Source organism: Prionailurus viverrinus, chromosome C1 (assembly GCF_022837055.1).
Source record: "Prionailurus viverrinus isolate Anna chromosome C1, UM_Priviv_1.0, whole genome shotgun sequence".
NCBI lineage: Eukaryota > Metazoa > Chordata > Mammalia > Carnivora > Felidae > Prionailurus > Prionailurus viverrinus.
Window position 1 is genome coordinate 182,538,927 of NC_062568.1, and position 21,572 is coordinate 182,560,498.

General features: G+C 38.5%; 1 protein-coding gene across 17 annotated transcripts in view; it reads left to right on the forward strand.

Annotated features, from left to right (window-relative positions):
- The window catches only part of SCMH1 (Scm polycomb group protein homolog 1), a 187,452-nt gene that overhangs the window by 79,664 nt on the left and 86,216 nt on the right, over nucleotides 1–21,572 (forward strand). For 14 of the 17 annotated variants that reach the window (XM_047869812.1, XM_047869809.1, XM_047869814.1 and 11 more), the window contains 2 exons: nucleotides 832–1,066; nucleotides 19,675–19,763. In XM_047869812.1, coding sequence (XP_047725768.1) covers nucleotides 832–1,066; nucleotides 19,675–19,763 — 324 coding nt within the window. Of the gene's footprint in view, nucleotides 1–831; nucleotides 1,067–12,524; nucleotides 12,571–19,674; nucleotides 19,764–21,572 lie in introns of those variants that run through there. The other 3 variants (XM_047869822.1, XM_047869825.1, XM_047869823.1) reach the window with 2 other exon arrangements.

Consider the following 21,572-nt stretch of genomic DNA (forward strand, 5'->3'; position numbering starts at 1 on the left):
ATAGGGATGAATATCAGAATAATTATGCTGGGTGAAAGAAGCTAGACAAACACAAACAGAGTTTATTCTGATTCCACTCAAGAGGAAGAAATGCAAACCAGTCAATCTACAGTGAGAGAAAGTAATGTTTGCCTGGGGACAGGGGTCTGGGAAGGGCCAGACAGAAGAATTATAAAGGGACATGAAAAAACTTGGGAGTGTGTCCATGTTCATTATCTTGATTATGATGATGGTTTCAAGGTGTATGTGATATATATGGTGTCATGGGTGTATACGTATGTCAAGATTTAACAAAGTGTATAGTTTATGGTATGTCAATTATAACTTAAAATTGTTTTTAAAACTGTGAATTGATTTCTAAGTTAATGTCAAAATAAGAAAAATAGTCTTTGGGCCTGTGTGATGATTACACAAACCTGCATACTGAAACGCTCCATGAAGAGACATTAAGGATGTGCAAGTTTAATAGGATGATTTCTGAGGAGAAAATGTTATGAACACCTGGAGAGTTAGGATGTTAGAGAAGACAGGATGAAGAAGCATTTAAGTCAGGATGATTTGAGACACTGCTGTGCTTTTCATACTGGTGTGAGTCAATATTTGATGCTTTTGTGGAAAGTAAATTTTTTCCCCTTCATCTTACCTTCCAGTGTTTCTTTTACATGAAATCCTTCCTAAGTATCAGGGAATAGTTCAAGGTGCTTGTCCTGGGCCCCACTGTAACCAATTTCAGTACAAAGCATTAAATTTTCAGGCTCCATCTCTTAACATCTTTACTGAAAATGCCTTATACTCTTAGTCTGCCTAATCCCCATGGCTTGTTTTTCTCAGTCCTACACACCTCCAAGCAACGAGTTCAAGATCAGCATGAAATTGGAAGCACAGGACCCCAGGAATACCACATCCACGTGTATTGCGACAGTAGTTGGACTGACAGGTGCCCGGCTCCGCCTTCGCCTTGATGGCAGTGACAACAAGAATGACTTCTGGCGGCTGGTTGACTCATCTGAAATCCAGCCTATTGGGAACTGTGAGAAGAATGGGGGTATGCTGCAGCCCCCTCTGGGTAAGTAACTAGACCCAAGCCTTCCTTAGCCAATTAGTTATCTTCCCAGAATGCTACATCCTATTACAGGAAAGCCTAGGGTCCCCTGCCTATTCTTCTCTTTCATATGGCCAAAAGAAAAGGCCTACCAAAATGAAATGTGCTATAAAATATGGACATGTCCATCTCTACATTAACTTACGATATCCAAGCTTATTTCTTAAGCTCTCCTTTTTCTAACTCGAAACCACACCTTTCATCAGTTCCCAGTTACCCTGAGAGAGTGGAAGGAGGTTTTACTATTTAGCCTGCCTCAAAAAACCATAAAGGATTTTACCAAATCCTACAAGGATAACTAGAGGTGAGAGAAAAATCTTTCAGTAACAAGATGACTGATACAGAGGTTCCTTATCTCCTTTTCCTTAAATTCTCACTTGGTCCTTGTAATTTTCTCACTTTGAATCAGTTGTTAAGTAAAATGTGTTATTTTACCTAAACTAATAACCCCACCAGAATTTTCTTCTCAAGATCAGATTTATCTTTTTGTTTTTTCCCCTCAGTATAAGTGACTCAGCCCATCTCATCAATTACTATCAGTCACTATTGCAATGAGTCTCAACAGAGAATAGAGAGAGATGGGTTATGAGCTGTGGGCTATGTTCCCCTCAGGGGGTTGTGCTAAATTAATTGAGCATTAGAGGACAGATGACATTTGCAGGAAATCCCCAGGTGGTTACTGAATTATCCCCCATTTAAAAAATTTATTTGTAATAAAATTCCAAACACATACAGAAGTCACAAGAATAGCACAGTGAATGTCCATGTACTCTTTATCCTTGATAATTATCAACACATAATCGATCATGTTTTATTTGTATCTGCACATATTTCCTGCCCCCTCCTGCCCTGTTGCCCGTATCTATGTCTCGTAGATAATATTTTTAAAACAATCATAATAACATTATCATGTGTTTATAAACTAACGATAATTCCTTAATACCAACTAATATTTACTCAGTGTTTAAATTTTCCCTGTTTGTCTGTCCGTCTCCTCTCTCTTTCTCTTTATTAGTTCCTTTGAATCAGGATTCAAATAAGATGCACATATTGCACTTGGTTGACATGTCCTTTAAGTCTCTTTTAATCTATGGGTTCTCTTTCTCTCTTATTTTTTTCTTGCAATTTATTTGTTGAAAAATCTAAGTAATTTGTCTTTAATTATCTCCCACAATTAGATTTTGCTGATTGTATCTCTATGGTAACATTTGACACATTTCCATGTTCTCTCTTTTCTAGAAATTGTCAGCTAGATCTTGAGGCTTGATCAGGTTCAGGTTCAATTTTTTCATAAGAACATTTCATAGGTAGTGGTGTTTACTTCTATTGGGAAGGATATATATATATGGTCTCATTTCTCTCATTTTATAATGTAGCAGCTGTTACTGCTTGTGGTCTAGATCAAGGGTTGACAGATTTTCTTAAAGAGTTAGACAGTAAAACTTTCAGGTTTATGGGCCATACATTCTCTGTTACAACTAGTCAGCTTTGTCATTGTAATGCAAAAATAGCCACAGACAATACATAAATACATGGGCAAGGCTGTGTTCCAATAAAATCTTATATTTACAAAAACAGATGACTGGCCTGCTGGCTATAATTTGCTGACTCCTGATATAGAGCAATCAATTCATTATGGTTGCAAAATGGGAAATTTTAATCTTACAGTTCTGTCCACATAAATTAAATGGAATATATCTATTAAACTTCCATCACATTTTTGGTTATTGTGAGGTTATAGTTCATGGAAGAAAGCTTAAATGCTTGATTCTTTACCAATTTTCAAAATAATGAATTAGTTTACTACCATCCTCCAAAAATATTTGACATGTTTCATTCCATTACACTAATTGTCCTTACTGATTCTTGATTTGTCCCGTCGGCTGCATAGGAGCCTCATCAAATGGTTTCCTGACACTTTTTTTTTCCTTTTCTTTCTTTCTTTCTTTCTTTCTTTCTTTCTTTCTTTCTTTCTTTCTTCCTTTCCTTTCCTTTCCTTTCCTTTCTCTTTTCTTTTCTTTTCTTTTCTTTTCTTTTCTTTTCTTTTCTTTTCTTTTCTTTTCTTTTTTAGAGAGAGAGACAGAGAGTGCACCAGTGGCAGCACAGTGCAGTGGGGGAGGGTAGAGGGAGAGAGAGTGAGAATCTCAAGCAGGCTCCACACCCAGTGCAGAGCCCGACACGGTGCTCGATCTCATGATCCTGAGATCATGAGTCGGGTGCTTGATGGACTGAGCCACCCAGGCATCCAGTCTTCTGACACTTCATTGTTTGATAGCTGTGTTGGATTTTTGAAATTTCAAAATCTTCCAGACTCATCTTTTTTTTTTTTTTTTTTTAAATTCAAGTTAGTTCACATACAATGTAGTATTGGTTCCCGGAGTAGGACCCAGTGATTCATCACTTACATATAATAATGTCCAGTGCTCATCTCAACAAGTGCCAGGCTCATCTTTTAAATTATCTGCCTCAAATATGGAATCAGCTGTTTCTTTTAGATGCCCAGTTCTTCCGGTTCTTCTTAGTGGAAAATGGTATTTAGAGACTATTATCCGAATCCTAGAGTACTCAGTGCTACTGGGTTGGTCATTCTTTCTACATCTTTTTGATATAGAGAGATAGGAACTGCCTTATTGTTATTATTACTGTTACTGTTATTATTATTAAGAGAAAATCATTAGTTCATATTGATACCTCGTACTAAAGTTCGGGACAAATAGTGCTTTTATTTACTTTATCTTTGCTGTCTTTAATCTGTATCTCCTTTATACCACAACAAAACCCTAGTTCTCCATGTCACTAGCAAAATAACTCAGTTGTTTTATCCTATTATAGTACACAGGACAACAGTCTCAGAATCACAGTAGCAACACTGACCACCATTATCATTACTGGCGGTGTTTGAGTTACTTGCATTTCTTGTTTTCCTACCCTCCAATGAAGGATAGTCAATGTATTATAAGTTTGCTTGGATTAGTTTCTCTCTGGGTGGCAGTGCCACCAACTTGGTATAAACCTGGGTTCATTTGTTGTATTGTTTTTTATTTTTAGAGATTGCTTCTTGGAAATTTTTCTTTATAAATGTATATGTGATACACATCATTCTTAAAGTCAAATCTGTAAAGGGAAGTATATTGAGAGAAATCGCCTTCACTTTCTTCCCTTCTTCTGCCATAGGTAGCCCCTGTCTATATTCCCATTTTTTAAAAATACAAATATCCTGTGTGTGTGTCTGTGTGTGTACAAAATACATAAGGTATTTCCCACCTTCTTATATAAATGACAGCATACTATACATATTGGTCTTAACCTTACTTTTTGCCACTTAATGAAATACCCTAAAGATGACTTCTTAGTAGCATGGAGATATTCTTCATTCCTTTTTATAGCTAAATAGTATTGTATTATTCTCAACCTGCTTGATGAATTGCTATTTGGAAACATCTTGATAGGCTATTAAAAAGTAGAGTTGACCCTTGAACAACACAGGCTTGAACTACACAGCTCCACTTATACACAAATTTATTTCTGTAAATACAGTACAGTACTATAAATGTATTTTCTCTTTCTTAATATTTTCTTAGTAACATTTTCTTCTTTCTACCTTCCTTTATTATAAGAATACACTATATAATACATATAGCACACAAAATATGTGTTAATCAACTCTTCACATTATCATTAAGGCTTCTGCTCAACAGTAGGCTATTAGTAAAGTTTGGGGGAAGTCAAAGATTCTACGCAATTTTTGACTGCATGAGGGGGGGCATGTCAGTGCCCCTAACCCTCACATCAGTCTTTCAGTAACTTTTCTAGAAATGTACAAATCCAAAAGGAAACCAAACCACCCCTAATTCATGTTTAAACATAACTGAGAGTCAAGAACACCACAGATTTTAATTACATTTTCAGATATAAAGATCTGAAACCATTAGAGCTAATACCTGACTCATACCAGAATGAATAGTTTTATGTGGTTAGAAATTGCATTTAAAAGGGAGAGGGCAGTGGAGACCTAACACAGTCAAAATCACCTCCAGGAAAATATAGGCCCATTTAGAGTGGGAAATACTGAGAACAGAGCTAAGACCTACTTCCCTACTGGGGAATCCAAAGGAAGCCAGTGGTTCAAAAGTCTGGATTGAGGGACTAGAGATAGCACTCTTGAGAAGACAGCTACCTTTGGGGGAGGGTAGACATATTGAAGGAAAAGCAGGGGATTGTAATTCAGAATTATACAGAAACAGAAGAGAATCATAAAGCCAAAAGACACATCAGACACTTCCCATCCCAACAGCCTCATCTACTAAAGAAACTGCATTTCATTAGGTCAACAGAAAATTCATAACCCGAGATCCCTGCCAAAATAGAACCTCCTGTTTTTGCTGGTCCAGGAAAATATCAGACATTTCAAATGATTAGGAAATAGCAATCAACACCTATAAAAAGCTTCTACCTGACAAAAAGCAAAGATGAGGCTAAAACCATTTTAACTGTTAAAAATTCTGCCAAAATCAGTGACTAACCAGAAGAAAACTATTGCACAACAACCCAACTTGAATTAAACAAGTATTGACAGATATGAAAAAAATACCATGAATCATAAATTTTAAAAGTCAGACTAGAAATGCACAATAGACAGGAAGATGTAAAAATGGAATTGTCCAAACTCAAGAAAAAAATTGAAGAAAGACAAAATAATCTCAATTGACTCAATTCCAGGGTGCCCAATGGGCACAGGTTTAACTGAAAATGTAATAAGGGACATTGAGAAGAGAAATAAAAACAGCCAAGAGAATAAAAATAAATATTAGAAAAGGTTAAAAAGTATCAGAAAGGAACCGTTGGATATAGAACATAGTCAACAAAGATTCAATGTGTATGTGTAAATGTATGTATGCATGTATTATTGGAGTCTCTGAAGAAGATAAACAAAGCAATGAACCAGAATTAATACTTAAATTTTTCAAAAATTAAAACCCAAACTTCTATTTTGAAAGGGCCTACCTTATTCCTGGAAAAATTGATTCAGATTGGTTATTCTAAGATCTATTCTAGTAAAACTATTACATTCTAAGAATAAAGAAAAATTTCCTCTAAGCCTCCAGAAAAAAGGCCAAATTATTTACAAGGGAAAGAAAGTCAAGTTTGCATCATCCTTTGCTATAGCAAAGTACAAAGCAAGGCAAAGTAGAGTGGTGTTTTTAAGAAATTCAAGGAAAGAAAATAAGATTATGGGGTTTTATATCTATACAAGCTTTTTTTGGGTATTGAGATTATACTGAAATGTGTTCAGCATGCAGGAGCTTAGGAAATGCTGTAACCCAAGCCCTACCGGAGGAATGAGTTACATACAGAAAGAGCTTCATCCAAACAAGGAATGATTAATCTAAGACAAAAACAAAGGTGGAGACGGGATAGAACAGTATGGTATCAGTCTGGGTCCAATGAAAAGAGAGAACCCACACAGTAATTTGAACACAGAAAGTTTAATATAATTATTAACTGTAACACAGGCTTGGGGTATTGGTGTGTTTGGCTAGTCAGAAGGAAAGAGAACTCTAATGAATATAAGAGCAGATGCAAGGGCAGACCACTACATTGGAGCTGAGATAGAGGGCCCAAGGAGGAGCCTCCCCTCTCCCATCCTCAGGGCTGAGATGTAGACCTTGTTGGAGGGGACGCAACTGTGGCTCACTGTACGAGAGAAGTCACTGTGGTGCCACAGAGTGGACCTTGCTAGAAATTTGCCTTCAGGGGTGCCTCTGGGGAAAGCTGTTCATGGAGAGATGTCTCTCTGGAGTGCTATAAAGCCATTTAAGTGGAGCAAGGTGGTGGTGGTCGTGGTGCTGGCTACTGATATTACTGGCTGTTGTGAACTGCAGAATATGGTCAAGAGAGAAGGTGGGATTGCTGCAGGATCCCACCAAGCATTCACACCAGAAGCAGGAAGCAAACTTCCTCCCTCCTGTAATATCCTTAGATGGGATCAAAGGATATCACCTAAAACTGATAAACCAAATAGAAGCCTAAATGAGGAAAAGGTAGATTAAGGATACTATAAAATATGTTAGTATAAAGGTAACTACTAAAATAAAATTCCAAAACTTCCTTAATAACAAAGGAGCAAAAAGATCAAGAAACAGACCACACAGAGAAGGAGATGAACTAAATATGGAAAGCACAGTAAATAAAACCTAATGTGACAGGGTTGAAACCAAATGTGTGATTTATATTAATAAATATAAATAGTCTTAACTGACCTATTCAAAGAAAAAAAATTCAGGGGCGCCTGGGTGGCTCAGTCGGTTGGGCGTCCGACTTCAGCTCAGGTCACCATCTCGCGGTCCATGAGTTCGAGCCCCGCGTCGGGCTCTGGGCTGATGGCTCAGAGCCTGGAGCCTGCTTCCAATTCTGTGTCTCCCTCTCTCTTTGCCCCTCCTCCATTCATGCTCTGTCTCTCTCTGTCTCAAAAATAAATAAATGTTAAAAAAAATTAAAAAAAAAAAAAAAAGAAAAAATTCAGATTGGTACTCAGAGTCAAACCCAGCTTTATACTGTGTACAGGAAACATACCTAAAGTCAAATAAATGAGAAAGACTAAAAATAAAAGGATGGTTAAGGGTATGAAAAGGAAAGTCAAACAATACAATAACAGATACTACAATTCTGACATTAGACAAGGCAGAATTCAGACCAAGAGGGGTGCCTGGGTGGCTCAGTCAGTTGAGTGTCCAGCTTTGGCCGAGGTCATGATTTCACAGTTCATAAGTTTGAGCCCCGCATCGGACTCACTGATGTCAGCGTTGGGGATCCTCTGTCCACCCGCCCCCCCCCGCCCCTCCCCCACTCATGCTTGCACTCTCTCTTTGTCTCTCTCTCCCTTTCTCTCTTTCTCACACAAAAATAATTTAAAAACAAAAAAAAGAATTCAGACCAGGATGCATTCAACAAAAGAAGCCACTTTGTAATGCTTAATGGTGACACAATTCACAATGAAAATGTAATAATTAAAGATATTTTGGAACCAAATTACAAAGAATGTGTCTTCGTAAAATGGAAATGATTGTAGGTGCAAAGAGATAGAGACAAACACACTGATAGATTTAACACACCTCTCAAGGCAAGGCAGGCCAAGAGGACAAAAGTTAAAGGTATTGAAGTCTTTAATGAATAAGGTAGATCATGTATGTGTACACATATCACACTCTGTTTCCTGGTGAATATCCTTCTACATTGAAATCTAAAACTCTAAACAACTCTTGTGTGAAAAGGGAAATACAAACCAAAATTGCAAAACTCCTAAAAAAATAATTAATAAACACATATCAGAATTTTGAGATCAGTTAAAGCAATGGTTGAAAGAAAACTGATAGATTTAAATACTTGACATCAATAAAAATGGAAGGATAAAAATTAAGGATTTAAATTCCCAATTCAAAAAGCTAGAAGCAGAGTCACGACACAAAGAAAACAAAAAGGAAAAAGAAAAAAGAAAGGTAAAAGCAAAAGTTAACGAGGTGGAAAATAGAAAAGCAATAAATCAAAATGCCGGTCCTTTGGGAGGATGATACACAAGATACACAAACTAAGTAGTTAGCCTACTAAAGAAAAGGAATAAGCACAGATACACAAAAGTAGAGATGACAAAGGGGGGAAATAACTCTGTGTAAATAAATTAGAAAAGTGAGGTGAAGTAGGAAAATAACTATTTGTAAAATCTGAACCCAATAGCATTACAATATTTAAACAGGTATGTAGAAAACATATGAAAAATTTCAAAGAACTACACCTGCAGCAGAGCACTTAAGTGCAGATTATTCTACAGGGGAGTCCTACAAAACTTTAAAGACCAGATCATCTACTACTTAAATTGCTAGAGGTCAGTGATACCCAACAGAACTTCTGTGACGATGGAAATGTTTTATATCTGTGCTGTCTAGCCACATATGGCTACTGCAACTAAGGATTTTTAATTTTGTGTAATTGTAATTTAAGGTTAAAAATCCTTATGTGGCTGGTGACTGTCTACTGGACAGTTCAGCTCCATACATATCATAGAAAAATAGGAAAACATACAGATTTCTTTTTATGAAGTAGGTAGAATTTTGATACCTAAGCCTGATTTAAACACACACACACACACACACACACACACACACACACACACACACACATACAGTTTCATATATAAATTTTGTTACAAAAATCCTAAGTAAAATATGAGAAGTGAGAATTCAACACATTTAAAACAATAATTTATCAAAGCAAATTAGTGGGTTTTTTTTTTCTGGAATAAAAAGATTTAACTTTAGAAAAATCATTAATGAAATTCACCATATTAAGGTAGTTATAACAGGGATGCTTGTGTGGCTCAGTCAGTTAAGCATTTGACTCTTGATTACAGTTCAGGTCATGATCTCACAGTTCATGAGATTGAGCCCCAGTTGGGCTCTGGGCTGACAGCAAGGAGCCTACTTGGGATTCATATTCTCTCTCTCTCTCTCTCTCTCTCTCTCTCTCTCTCTCTCTCCCTCCCTCCCCCTCTCTCCTCCTCTTCCTCCTGGCTCATGCTCTCATGTACTCTTTCTCTCTCAAAATAAACTGAAAAAAAACAAAAACAAAAAAAGATAGCTATAAGGAAGAAAGTCGTCTGACCTTTGACGAAAATTAGCACACTACTAAAGACTCAACATTTCCTGATTTCAAAACTTATTACAAAGCAACAATAAGACATGTAGTACTGGCATAAAGATATACTTATAGGGGCGCCTGGGTGGCTCAGTCAGTTAAGTGTCTGACTTCAGTGCAGGTCATGATCTCACGGTCCATGAGTTCGAGCCCCGCATCGGGCTCTGTGCTGACAGCTCAGAGCCTGGAGCCTGCTTCGGATTCTGTGTCTCCCTCTCTCTCTGCCCCTCCCCTGCTCACACTCTGTCTCTCTCTGTCTTTCGATAATAAATAAACATTAAAAAAAATTTTTTTTTAAGTTAAAAGTAGAATTACCATATGATTCAGCATTTCCACTTCTGGGTATATAGACAAAACAATTAAAAGTAGGGATTCAAGCAGATATTAGTATACCTATGTTTAGCAGCATTATTCACAATAGCCAAAAGGTTGAAGCAACCGAAATGTCTATCCGTGGAAGAATGGGTCAACAAAATGTGGTATATGCATACAACAGAATATTACTGAACCTTTAAAAGGAAGGAGATTCTAACCCGTGCGACAATGTAGATGAATCTTGAAGACATTATGCTAAGTGAAATAAGCCAGTTGCAAGAGGACAAACACTGTATGATCCCACTTATAGGAGATACATAATACAGGCAAATTTATAGAGACAGAAAACAGAATGGTGGTTGTCAGGAACTGGTGGGGAGGGAGGAATGGCAAATTACTGTTTAATGGGTACAGAGTTCACTTGGGGAAGATGAAAAAGTTCTGGAGATGGATGGTGGTGATGGTTGCACAACAATGTGAATGTACTTAATACCACTTACTTTTGAGAAAGAGAAGGGGAAATATGTATACACACACACGTTTTATAATATACATGAAATTACATATTTTATATACTTATTTTTATGAGAAGAAACACAGGAATGTTAAACCAGAAAATAAGGAAAAGGTGACCTATTGAGAGTATCTAGGAATAGTGTGGAAAGTATAGCAATGAGAGTGAGACTTCTCTGAGAATACTCTTTTATATTCTCTTGACTTTTGCATTATGTAGATGTTTTACTTTAAAAATAAAACTAAACCAGAGAAAAGAACAAATCATATTCTGAAATTGATTACAAACAGAAACAAACTGAACTATGTATCAAATGGATATCATAACATTGGGACACACTTCAAAGAAAAAATGGAACTTCAAATAAATCCTGATGTTTTATTAACAATGTTAGTAGTTTTACCTTAATCTGAAGCTATTTCGCGTGTATTGAGGATAGGGCAAGTGAGTCAAGAAGATACAAATATAGGATGGGGGAAGATGAAGAAGAACCCTGTAGTATAGAATTTGAATTGGAGGTATCTATTATGAACTCTTAACTTTAAAAAGTGTATATAATTATATATATATATATATATATATATACACACACACACACACACATATACATATATATATGTGTATATATTTGTATTATAATGATATAAGTTCTGTTCATTGAAAAGGCCTAAAAGTAATGACACCTCAGTAGCAATGTGGTTTCTAAATCCCATTCTCCACTAAAAGGAATCATGGCTCCTTGGAGAAATGACTGATTCCAGGGCTGAGCAGAAGAGAAAATGTAAGGTGAATTTGGAACAGTCTTTTATGCCAGAAAGAAAAGAAGTCTTAAAGAACAAACATATCAGAAGGACACAGGAGCCAGCTTGAAGGGGCTCTGATCAGCCAAAACTGGAACAATAAGAGTAACAAACAGAATAATGAAAACAAGAGAACAATGGTATTGGCATCCATAGGTCCCTAGTGATACACATAAAAAACTTTAGAGTTGCAGGGAAAGGTCTAATTGCAGAATGTCAGCTAATAAGTATAGAGAGAATGATAGAAAATTACCATTTTGCAACCACCATTTTAATTGATTCAGGCAAGGATAATCAGTGAGTGCTAAAACCACAGGGTAAAAAAGCTTACTGGAGAATAGGGTATTCACATAGTCTCAGTGTTTCCTATTAATTACAAAGGGAAATTATAATGGAGAAGTCTGTCAGTCACTCCTTAACAAGTGATCAAATTCAGTATCATCGATAATTAGATAAACCACATATGTGCTTCTTAAAGTAATGAAGTGAGAAGTACTCAACATCACTTGTATTTTTGTCAGAACTGTTTAGCATGAATGTAATCATAAGGAAACAATCAGAAAAAAAAATCCAAATTGTGGGATATTCTATTAAACAGCTAGCCCACAGTCTTCAAAAATATCAGTTTCATGAAAAACCAGCAAAAGACAACAGGGTTGGCCTAGATTAAAGGAGGCTAAAGAAACAGGACAACCAAATACAATATGTAATTCTCGTTCCGCTCCTGTACTTAAAAAATTCAACTGCTATAAAGGACATTTGGGGGACAGTTGAGGATATTTTAAATTAAATTTCTCAGGAATGACAGTATTACAGTTTTAAAGGAGAACGTCCTTGTTCTGAGGACAAATGTACTGATGTATATTTAGGGGTGAAGTGTCATTATGTTTCTGACTTTCTCATAGTTCAGAGGAAAAAGTGTGTGTAGATAGATGGAAAGCAAATATGGTGAAATGTTATTAGTTGTTGAATCTGGGTGAAAGATACAGTTGTTCATGTACTGTTTTTGCTACTTTTCTCTAGGTTTAAGATTTTTCAAAATAAAGTTTAAATAAATTATGTACATAATTATACATATATATGTGTGTGTGTTCATGTTCCCCAGGCCTCCTCTGGACCTCTCCCCAGAGTTGCTGAATCAGAATCTCTAGGTAATGGGGCTTGGGATTCTGCATGGTAAAATGACTCTCCCGAGACTCTAATGAAATTGGTCTATATTTGGGAAATATTGCTCTAGAAGAGCCTTCTTCTCCTGTGAAATCTTGTATGGTTTTTGTGTGTATGTGTGTGTGTTCTGTTCACGTAGGAACATTCGTACCCCCCTGCCAGAGTCTTCCGGGGGGAAAGGTGGAAAGGTAGAATGATTTTCAGGTGACATTATTATCTCAATGCTGCCAACCTTTTCCTCACACCCTGTTGTTTCACTAACCTATTCTACTACTCAAGACTGTGATTATTTCTTCTAAAAAAAAAAAAAAATACTGTCTGGATCACTGGTTTTCAAACTTGGCTGCCAGTTAGAATCACCCAGAGAGCTCTTAAAATTTTCAGTGCGTAGGCCTTACCTCAGATCAGTTAAATCTGAATTTCTGGGGTTGGGACCGATGTATTCTTTAATGCTCCCCAGGGGATCCCAGTGTCCATGTTGGATTGTCCCTGGTCTAAAACAGAACCTGGCTTCTGGTGAAACTCCTAGTCAAGCGTGTCAGGATCCCAGCACAAAGTGCCTGGTCAGCAAACTTGGTCACATGCTCTGGGGTGGGTATATGTGGTACCTTGACTTGAAAGGAACCCTTTGTATATTCCTGTCACTGATCTGTCTTTTCATTTGCTAAGTAGCCTCCAGGGCCTGTCAGTAGAAAGGGGGATTTAAAAAGATAAACGTCTCATTTATCACAGAAATATAAGCTCTTTATAGAAACCTGTGGGGGTGGGGCGCCTGGGTGGCTCAATCAGTTGAGAGTCGGACTTCGGTTCAGGTCATGATCTCACGGTTCGTGGGTTCGAGTCCCACATTGGGTTCTGTGCTGCCAGCTCAGAGCCTGGAGCCTGTTTCAGATGATGTGTCTCCCTCTCTCTCTGCCCCTCCCTCGCGCTCTGTCTCAAAAGGAAATAAACATTAAAAAAAATTTTTTTTAATAAATAAAAATAAAAAAAGAAACTTGTGGGGGTGGAAATAACCCAAAATCTTAGAGAGAGATTACTTTAACTGTTGGTGTCTTAAATGCTTATTTTGCAGAGATAATTTTAAAAGTATTCATTAGGAGCACCTGGGTGGCTCAGTTGGTTATGCATCCAACCTTGGCTCAGGTCATGAGCTCATGGTTCATGAGTTCAAGCCCCACATCAGGCTCTGTGCTGACAGCTAAGAGCCTGGAGCCTGCTTCAGATTCTGTGTCTCCCTCTCTCTCTGCCCCTCCCTTGCTCATGCTCTGTCTCTGTCTCTCAAAAATAAATAAACGTTAAAAAAAATTTTTTTTAAGTATTCATTAAACTCCTTCTTCTCTACAGCAAGGACCCTGCCAGACCCATGCATACATATATCATCTCAAGATTAGTCACAACTGCCCATTAAATTAATCTGAATTAACTTGAGTTTGAGTGTGTATATGGGGTTGTAACAGTGACATGGGGATGGAGTCCTATGAGAACTATAAGGAACCCAATCTCCCCAAATGGTCAGGTTGGGTATTCACTTCTTCCTCGGGGAAGACAGTATGTTCAGCACCTCTCTGCCAGTTTCACTTGTGTGTTCTTTCATGCATGGGGTAAAACTGAGATAGTGTACTCAACCTCAGTTTGGAAGCCTGGCTTTAGTTCAGTGTCCTCATCTGACAAATACAGAAACAGGGAAAGGGAAGTGAGTTGTCCAGGATTGTACAGTGACTTAGTGGCATATTTCTGTACATGTATTTGTGGATGTACATGTATGTAAAGCTCGTCTGGGAGAAGAGAATGAGTTTGGAATCATCTTGACGGCCACAGAGTCTAATAACTTCACAAAGCTTTGAATTATATGGGACAATGAATGGTGGGGTGGGGAGTGGGGACCCACAGCCATGTGGTTCCTGGTGTGAGTGCTATTCTGTTACTGGCCACCAGAGGGCATGAGCTCTGATTCAATTCTAGACCTGCTGATCTACATCTCGTTCCAGAGCTTCCTCAGGTCAAGGTTAAACAAATGGATCCTAACTTCTTCAGTAATCCCACAGTCTTGGGAATATCTGGAAGCTCTTTATAACTGGTTCCATATAAATATTTTTAAAGAAATCCTAGGTAAGCACAGAAAACTCGCAGCATGCCTGGGTTTAGAATTAAAGAGACCTGACTTTAATATTAGCTCAGCCACTTACAAGTTTAGTTATGTGGCCATTGGTAAGTTAATCTACCTTGACTTTTAACGTTGAATTTCAGTCGCCTGCCAGATCCTTCATAAACTCTGCTATACCTGGTTTTTGAGTATTAAGTGGAATAACATAATAAAGTATCCAGCAAGTCTTGGTACCTGTTTAATAAGTGGAGATTTTTCCTTTGTTCAATAAAACTCTCACGGAAATTAAATTCTAGTTGGAAAAGACATACACATTACAAGGAAAAAAGAGAGAAAATTCAGGCAATGATAAGAGCTAAGGATAAATAAGGGATCAGGGGGTGCCTGGGTGGTTCAGTCAGTTAAGTGTCCGACTCTTGATCTCAGCTCAGGTCTTGATCTCAGGTTCATGAGTTCAAGCCCCACCTTGGGCTCCATGTTGGGCATGAAGCCTACTTAAAAATATATATAAATAAGAAGGGAGCAGGATTTAGGAGGCTGTTTTAGGTAGGATGGTCTAGGAACACCTCTCTGAGGAGATGATATTTCAGCAAAGAACTAACAAATATTTGAGAAAAGGGGGGAGTCTTTGAGACAGAGGGACACAGTTTGGTGTGTTTCAGGAACAGAAAGACCAGTGAATGAGGGGCAGATGAGTTATGAGAAGTAAGTTCATTCCAGACCGCATGAGCTTTGTTAACATGCCTAAAGACTAGATTTATTTGTGTTGTGTATGGGATGTAAGCACAACAGTGATGTGGTCTGATTTATATTTAAAAAAAACATGCAAACCTATCATTCTGGCTGTTATGTGGAGAACAGACAGTAGGGAGGCAAAAGTAGAGACAGTCTGCTAGAAGGCTGCTGAGCATTCGAGGCAGAGTGTGACTGTGCCTTAGATCAGGGCGGTCACTGGTGGGTGAGAAATCTCAAATGGCGAGAAATGGTTTGATTCAGGGTATATTATTAGATGCGTGTGCCATCAAGCCTTGCTGACGAATTGTATTTGAGGGGTGCTAGGAAGGGAGGAATCACAGGTGGCTTCTAGGCATTTTGATCTGAGCACCTGGGTTTTAATAAGTGGTGTCATTAAGTGAGCTGAGATACTGGAGAAAAGAGCAAGTTGAGGGCAGGCAGCAAAATCCAGAGTTCTGCTTGAGACTTACTCATCTTGAGGCCTCTTAGCATCCAAATGGACTTACAGAAAAAGGCAGATGGAAATACAAGCATGAAACTCAAGGCAGAGGTTTGAGCTGGAGATATAAATTGGCAGTCCTATTTGCCAGGGGGAGACTGGGGACCAAGAGGAAGAGAACCAGTGGCCAAGCACTGAGGTGCTGCCACTTTCAGAGGTCAAGATTTCTGACACACCTGTTCTTTTCTTCACAAGCAGGCCATTGTTTAATTGGAGGAGATCCTCAAGTAACTGTTTTTAATCTTCTTCCCTTCCCTCTTTCTCCAATATATGACCCGAAACTCTTTTTACCAATAAAAACAGTAAGGTAGGGCTGAGTGATGAAATATCTGAAGACATTAACATGCAGATTAATAATGAAGGTTCTGGAGACAGAGGAATTGGTCTTAAATCCTGCCTCTGCTATTTACTAACAGAGTGGCCTTAGATATTTTATTTAATTTCTCTAACCTCAGTCCTTCCATCTACAATGGCCAGCATGTATGTTATATCTATTATATATATTATTATATACCAAGCTGTGTTTTAAGTCTTTCACATGTATTAACCTATTTTAATCCTTAGAACAACCCATCGAGGTAGTTACTATTTTTATCTCACTTTATTTTTGAAGAAACTAAAGCCAGAGAGAGGTTTTTGTAATTTGCCATACGTTACACATCAGGGAGGTGGCAGACTAGATTTAAATCAAGGCAGCTGGTGTCTGGACCAGTGCTACGTTTCTCGTATCTAATTCACAGAGTTGTAGTAGTGATTAAATGAGATAACCCACTTAAAGTGCTTGGCACATAGAGCCTGGAACATCATATGTGCATAATAAATGTTTTCTTTGGAAACAGCATAGTGTAGTGAAAGAGAACCAGATGAGAGGGCTTAGGACTCCAGCCTCATTCTATAAGAGCAACTTATGTGACCACAAATACGTTTCTTAGCCCCTCTGGACTTAAGTTTTGTAACCTGCAACATAAAATTTTTGTACTGTATGGTCTCTGAGGGCCCTTTCAATGTTAAAACGCTCTCTATGACTTCCCAATACAAATGATAGATACATTTGAATTTGGAAGGGGGGTTCCACCTCACTTAGGGGCCTGGGGAATAAAGTACCTTAATAATTCCTTGGGCTGGTAACATTTCTGTGTTGCCCGTCTACTCTTGAAGGAGCTTGCTAGGAGGTAGTGAAACGGAATAGTTCTTGACTACTATAGGTCTGGAGTAGGACCACCATTTATTGGAATCTTCATCACTTACTACCTTGGACAAGATGCTTGAGTTTCCATTTCATCTTCTGCAAACTAAGAAGAATAATACTGTGCACCTCATGGTAGTATTTCAAATATCGGGAAAGAAATTGCATGTAGAGAATTCAATACATCATAAGCAGTCAGTGCACATTAGCTATTATAATAGTATTCTAAGTGTTCCCAGAGCTGAGGGAACTTTTTTTTATTTTTTATTTTTTAGTTCTTTAAGTTCCATGTGACATGGAAGCTCCTGAGTAACCCTTTTCTAAGAAATGGAATTGGTGATTACATGGCGAGGCACTTGCTGGGAGCTGAGGGCATGAATCTGAGTGTTCTGACTGAGCAGTCATTCCTTCTACTCCTCTCTTTTACCAGGGATAGCAAGCATTTCTCTCGAATAGTTGTGTCTTGCCACGTCTTGCCCATAAGTGTAGTGAACCATTCATGGCCCATCTGCTCTAGGTTTGACTTGCGTCAGTCCTTGACTAACCTAAGGAGAGTTGTTTTCCTCACACACAGACCGGGCCTGAGTTTCTGGAGAAATTTATTTATTTTTTTCTTTTACCCTGATCAAAGGAAAAGTAGTAGTCAAGAATCCTTTGGCCGTGATTGCAAAAACTCAACTCAAAATAGGTTAGAGGAGAGGAAAGGAGGAAGCAGGAATGACTGAGACCGTATAACCAAGAAGGTAAGGCCTGCTGCTGAGTGGGTTTGAACACAGAGTTGTAAACCCTCTCATGATTCCCCACATCTTGCTCTACGTTGGCTTTATTCTCAGTTCTCCCTGTAGCAGTGCCAAGCCTACAAACAGCCTTATAGCCATGACCTCAGGGAAAGACTCCTTCAGTGTGTCTGTCATGTCGGAAAACAGTTGACCCAACTGGGGACACACACACACACACACACACACACACACACACACACACACTCTTGGTGTAGGGGAGTCTGATGCTCTTAAATGGCATTATTTCGCATTCCATGGCCAGGTTGGTAGTCATGTGATAGACATCCCCACCAAATCACATAGAATTTTTCCAAAAGGAAAAAAACTAGGCAAGCAAAAAAGTAAACAATAGCAATTTTAGATTAAGTGATAGGAGCATCCGCATCACTGTCACCATTGTTGATGTGAAGGAGCTATCAAGACATCTTCTGACCTTGGGGAACTTGGCTTAGCCTAGCCAGCTTTGAGACAGTTTAAATCGTACAGGGTGATGACTCTCTGATTTCCATTTTCTTCTCTCTCTCTCCATGCCCTCCCCCTTAACTATAGCTATTAATTAATACTCTCCAAAGCTGATTCTTCCCTTTTTCATTTTACCTGCACGCTGATAGTTTAGCATAGTAGTTAGCAGTGTGGACTTAAGGATCAGACTGCCTGGGTTTCAATCCTGTCTTTCTCATTTGCTCATTTTGAAATCGTAAGTTTACTTTATACCTCTTTTCTCATCTATAAAAGGAAGACAGTAGCTACCTTCCTGAGTTGTCTTGAGTAGATAGACTGTGGAAGGTGACTGGCTTAATATCTAGTCAAATGGTCAGTAATAACAGATGTCATTGTTGTTGTTATTTCCAGCTCTACAGCTTTGAGGCAGCCTATCTGTTCTTTTGTCAAGAATAGGAAAGCTGAGGGCAATTGGGAGACTATCAAAAAGCACAAGATTTGGGCATCTCAGGATAGAGAGTTGAAGCCAAATCTGAAGGAGGCCTTTGGAACTCTAGCTGGAAGACCTAACTCCGATAACAATCTTATTTTTACAATTTACTAGTTAAATGGTACATTCTTATTGGCTTTTACTTGCTGAACGACAATGGACAATCTCTCTAGGCTTCTTTTTATTCTTTTGGAAAATGAATATTTTTGGATAGGATTATCCTTTCCATGATCATCATTGTCTGATCCTTAATTGTTTAAGTAAAAATGAATATTGGAAAGCGTTCTGTAGTCGTGTGTGTGTGTGTGTGTGTGTGCGCACGCACACACGCGCACGTGCATGTGTGTGAGAGAGAAATGGTGAGTTAGTTTATATTATGATAAACCGAAAAGATTTACTTGTTTATTGGGTGTAGCATGCTACGTACCTGGTTTCTTCCTAAGAGATTATCATATCCCCTTTCACACCCCACTGTCTAGATCATTTCTAAGTATTTGTTGATCCTATCTCACATCTCTTTTGGACTTGTCAAGGAAAGATTTTTAGACATTATAATACATATTTTATAGTACTTGTCGTAGAGTCCGAAAACTTGGTTGGGGATTTTGTTCCACTACTTACTTTGCAACATTACCTTGGGCAAGTTACGTTCCCTCTCACGTGCCTCATTTCCATGTCTGTCTAATGAGGCATTTCTTCTATTTAACCTGTAAGTCCTTTCCTAACAGTCTGTGACTCTGTAACTATCACAGCATAGGTTGTGGCAGGAGTAGCTGGATTCCAAAGGGAAAACTTGGTATCACCAGTCCCTTTGAAACCTATTTTTTATCTGTTGCCCATTATGTTTGCTGCAGGATTTCGGCTGAATGCCTCCTCTTGGCCCATGTTCCTTTTGAAGACACTAAATGGAGCAGAGATGGCTCCCATCAGGATTTTCCACAAGGTATGGTGTCCTTCGGATATCACCACTGCAGACTGCTAAGGTCAAATGCTTACATTCTTTCATTTACTAAGCCCCTGATGTCTACTTTATATTTATGGCCTGAGGATGCCTTCTCAGAAACTCGTTCAGTGGAAGGATTTTTTAGTACCTTATGAAGCAGCAATGATCCCTGGAGGAAATTACACCATAAGTTAGGATTTCTGGTTTTTGGGTCCCAGCGCCACCATTAATAAGCTATGTCCTTTTGTCCTCATCTGTAAGTGGGAGTCTGTCTACCTCACAGGATCGTTAGGAAGTTAAAATGTGTTTATCAGTAAAACATAAAATATGATATAAATCTAATGGAGCTATTCTTATCCCAGATCTTGGAATTCCCTAAGTTCCATATGCTAAACAGAGAGAAAGGAAGGAGACTGTTTTTTGAGTGTCTACAGGATGTTTGGAGTTGATATACACCATCTCATTTAATATTCACAGTTAACTTTCTGAAGCAAGAATTATGATTTCCACTTAACAGCTAAGAAAATGAAAACTTTCGAATAAAGAACTTGCCCAAGATCACATGGCTAGTAAGTGGTGGAACAGGGATGTAGAACCCGTATCCATCCTTTCTTGTCTCCCAAAGGATGAGGCAATCAGTCTGCTCTCAGCTTAACTCTTTTAATGAGGTCAAGGGGCCTGAACTAGAGTTGCCTATGCTGCTAGTTAAGTCTAAACCCTAAGAGCACCTTGGTTCCCAGAATATAGTGTACTGGGCAACCTAGAAACCCTTTCGCTATAGAATATATCAAATTGGTGGTGGGGCGGGGGGAGGGAGACCCACAAATATTCTTTTAAATGCTTTGCTGAGCTACCAGAAAGTTAGAAAACTCTCCAGAGGCCAGAATGAAGAAGGAGAACCAGTGTTAAGTGTGACGTACTGTACCTGCAGGTCCCTTAAGGGGCTTTGCCAGTCTCACTTTCTAAGGATCTTGTCTTTTAGCAGCCGTGGTAGGATAGATGAGCACTTGGGCCTGTGCAGGGCAGTGAAACAGGCCTGAGACTGTGGCCCTGAGACTGCCACGCAGACAAGTAGGTCAGGTCCCTCAGGTGGTCCCTCCTAGTGAAAAGACTGTTAATACTGCTGAGGAAGGTGTCTGCCTCAGCTCTGCAGTGGGATGCAAATGGGAGTCACCGCCCCTGATAAATCAGCCTAACCCGTGCAAGTCCAGATACACCGCATGTGTTGTCTAGGAACTTCAGGGCTGTATGGAGCTCTTTCTGAGTGCCTGCAGAAGCAAACCCAAAGTCTCTCTAGAGGGTTTGGTTGCTTTCAACACAATGCCATAGGAGTCCCAAAGGTGAAGCACCACTGAAGAGGAGTATTCTGTTCAGAATTCCAGAGCCCTCAAATACTCTCAGAATAAACCCAACATGATGAGACATCAGCGGACCCAACAAAACAGTAAGGCTATAACCAGAGGGCTTCCAGATAATAGAAATAGCAGATAGAGATTATAAATTAAGTATTTGAAAATGATTAAGGAACAAAAAGAAGGAATTTAAAAGTTGAGAGATGTACAAAACCCTATTTTTGAAAATATTTTAAAAAATTGAAATGAAACTTAATGGTTAAAAGTACAAATTAATAGGTAAGTATATAAGAAACTAGGACTTAGATAAAGAAGAACTAACTGAAAGATGTATGTAAGGAATTTCCCCAGAATGCAGCACAGAGAGATAAAGAGGTAGAAAACATTAAGGAAAAGAGACCAGGAGAATAATACTAGAAGGTCCAACGTATGCTGAACACAAACTTCGGAAAGACTA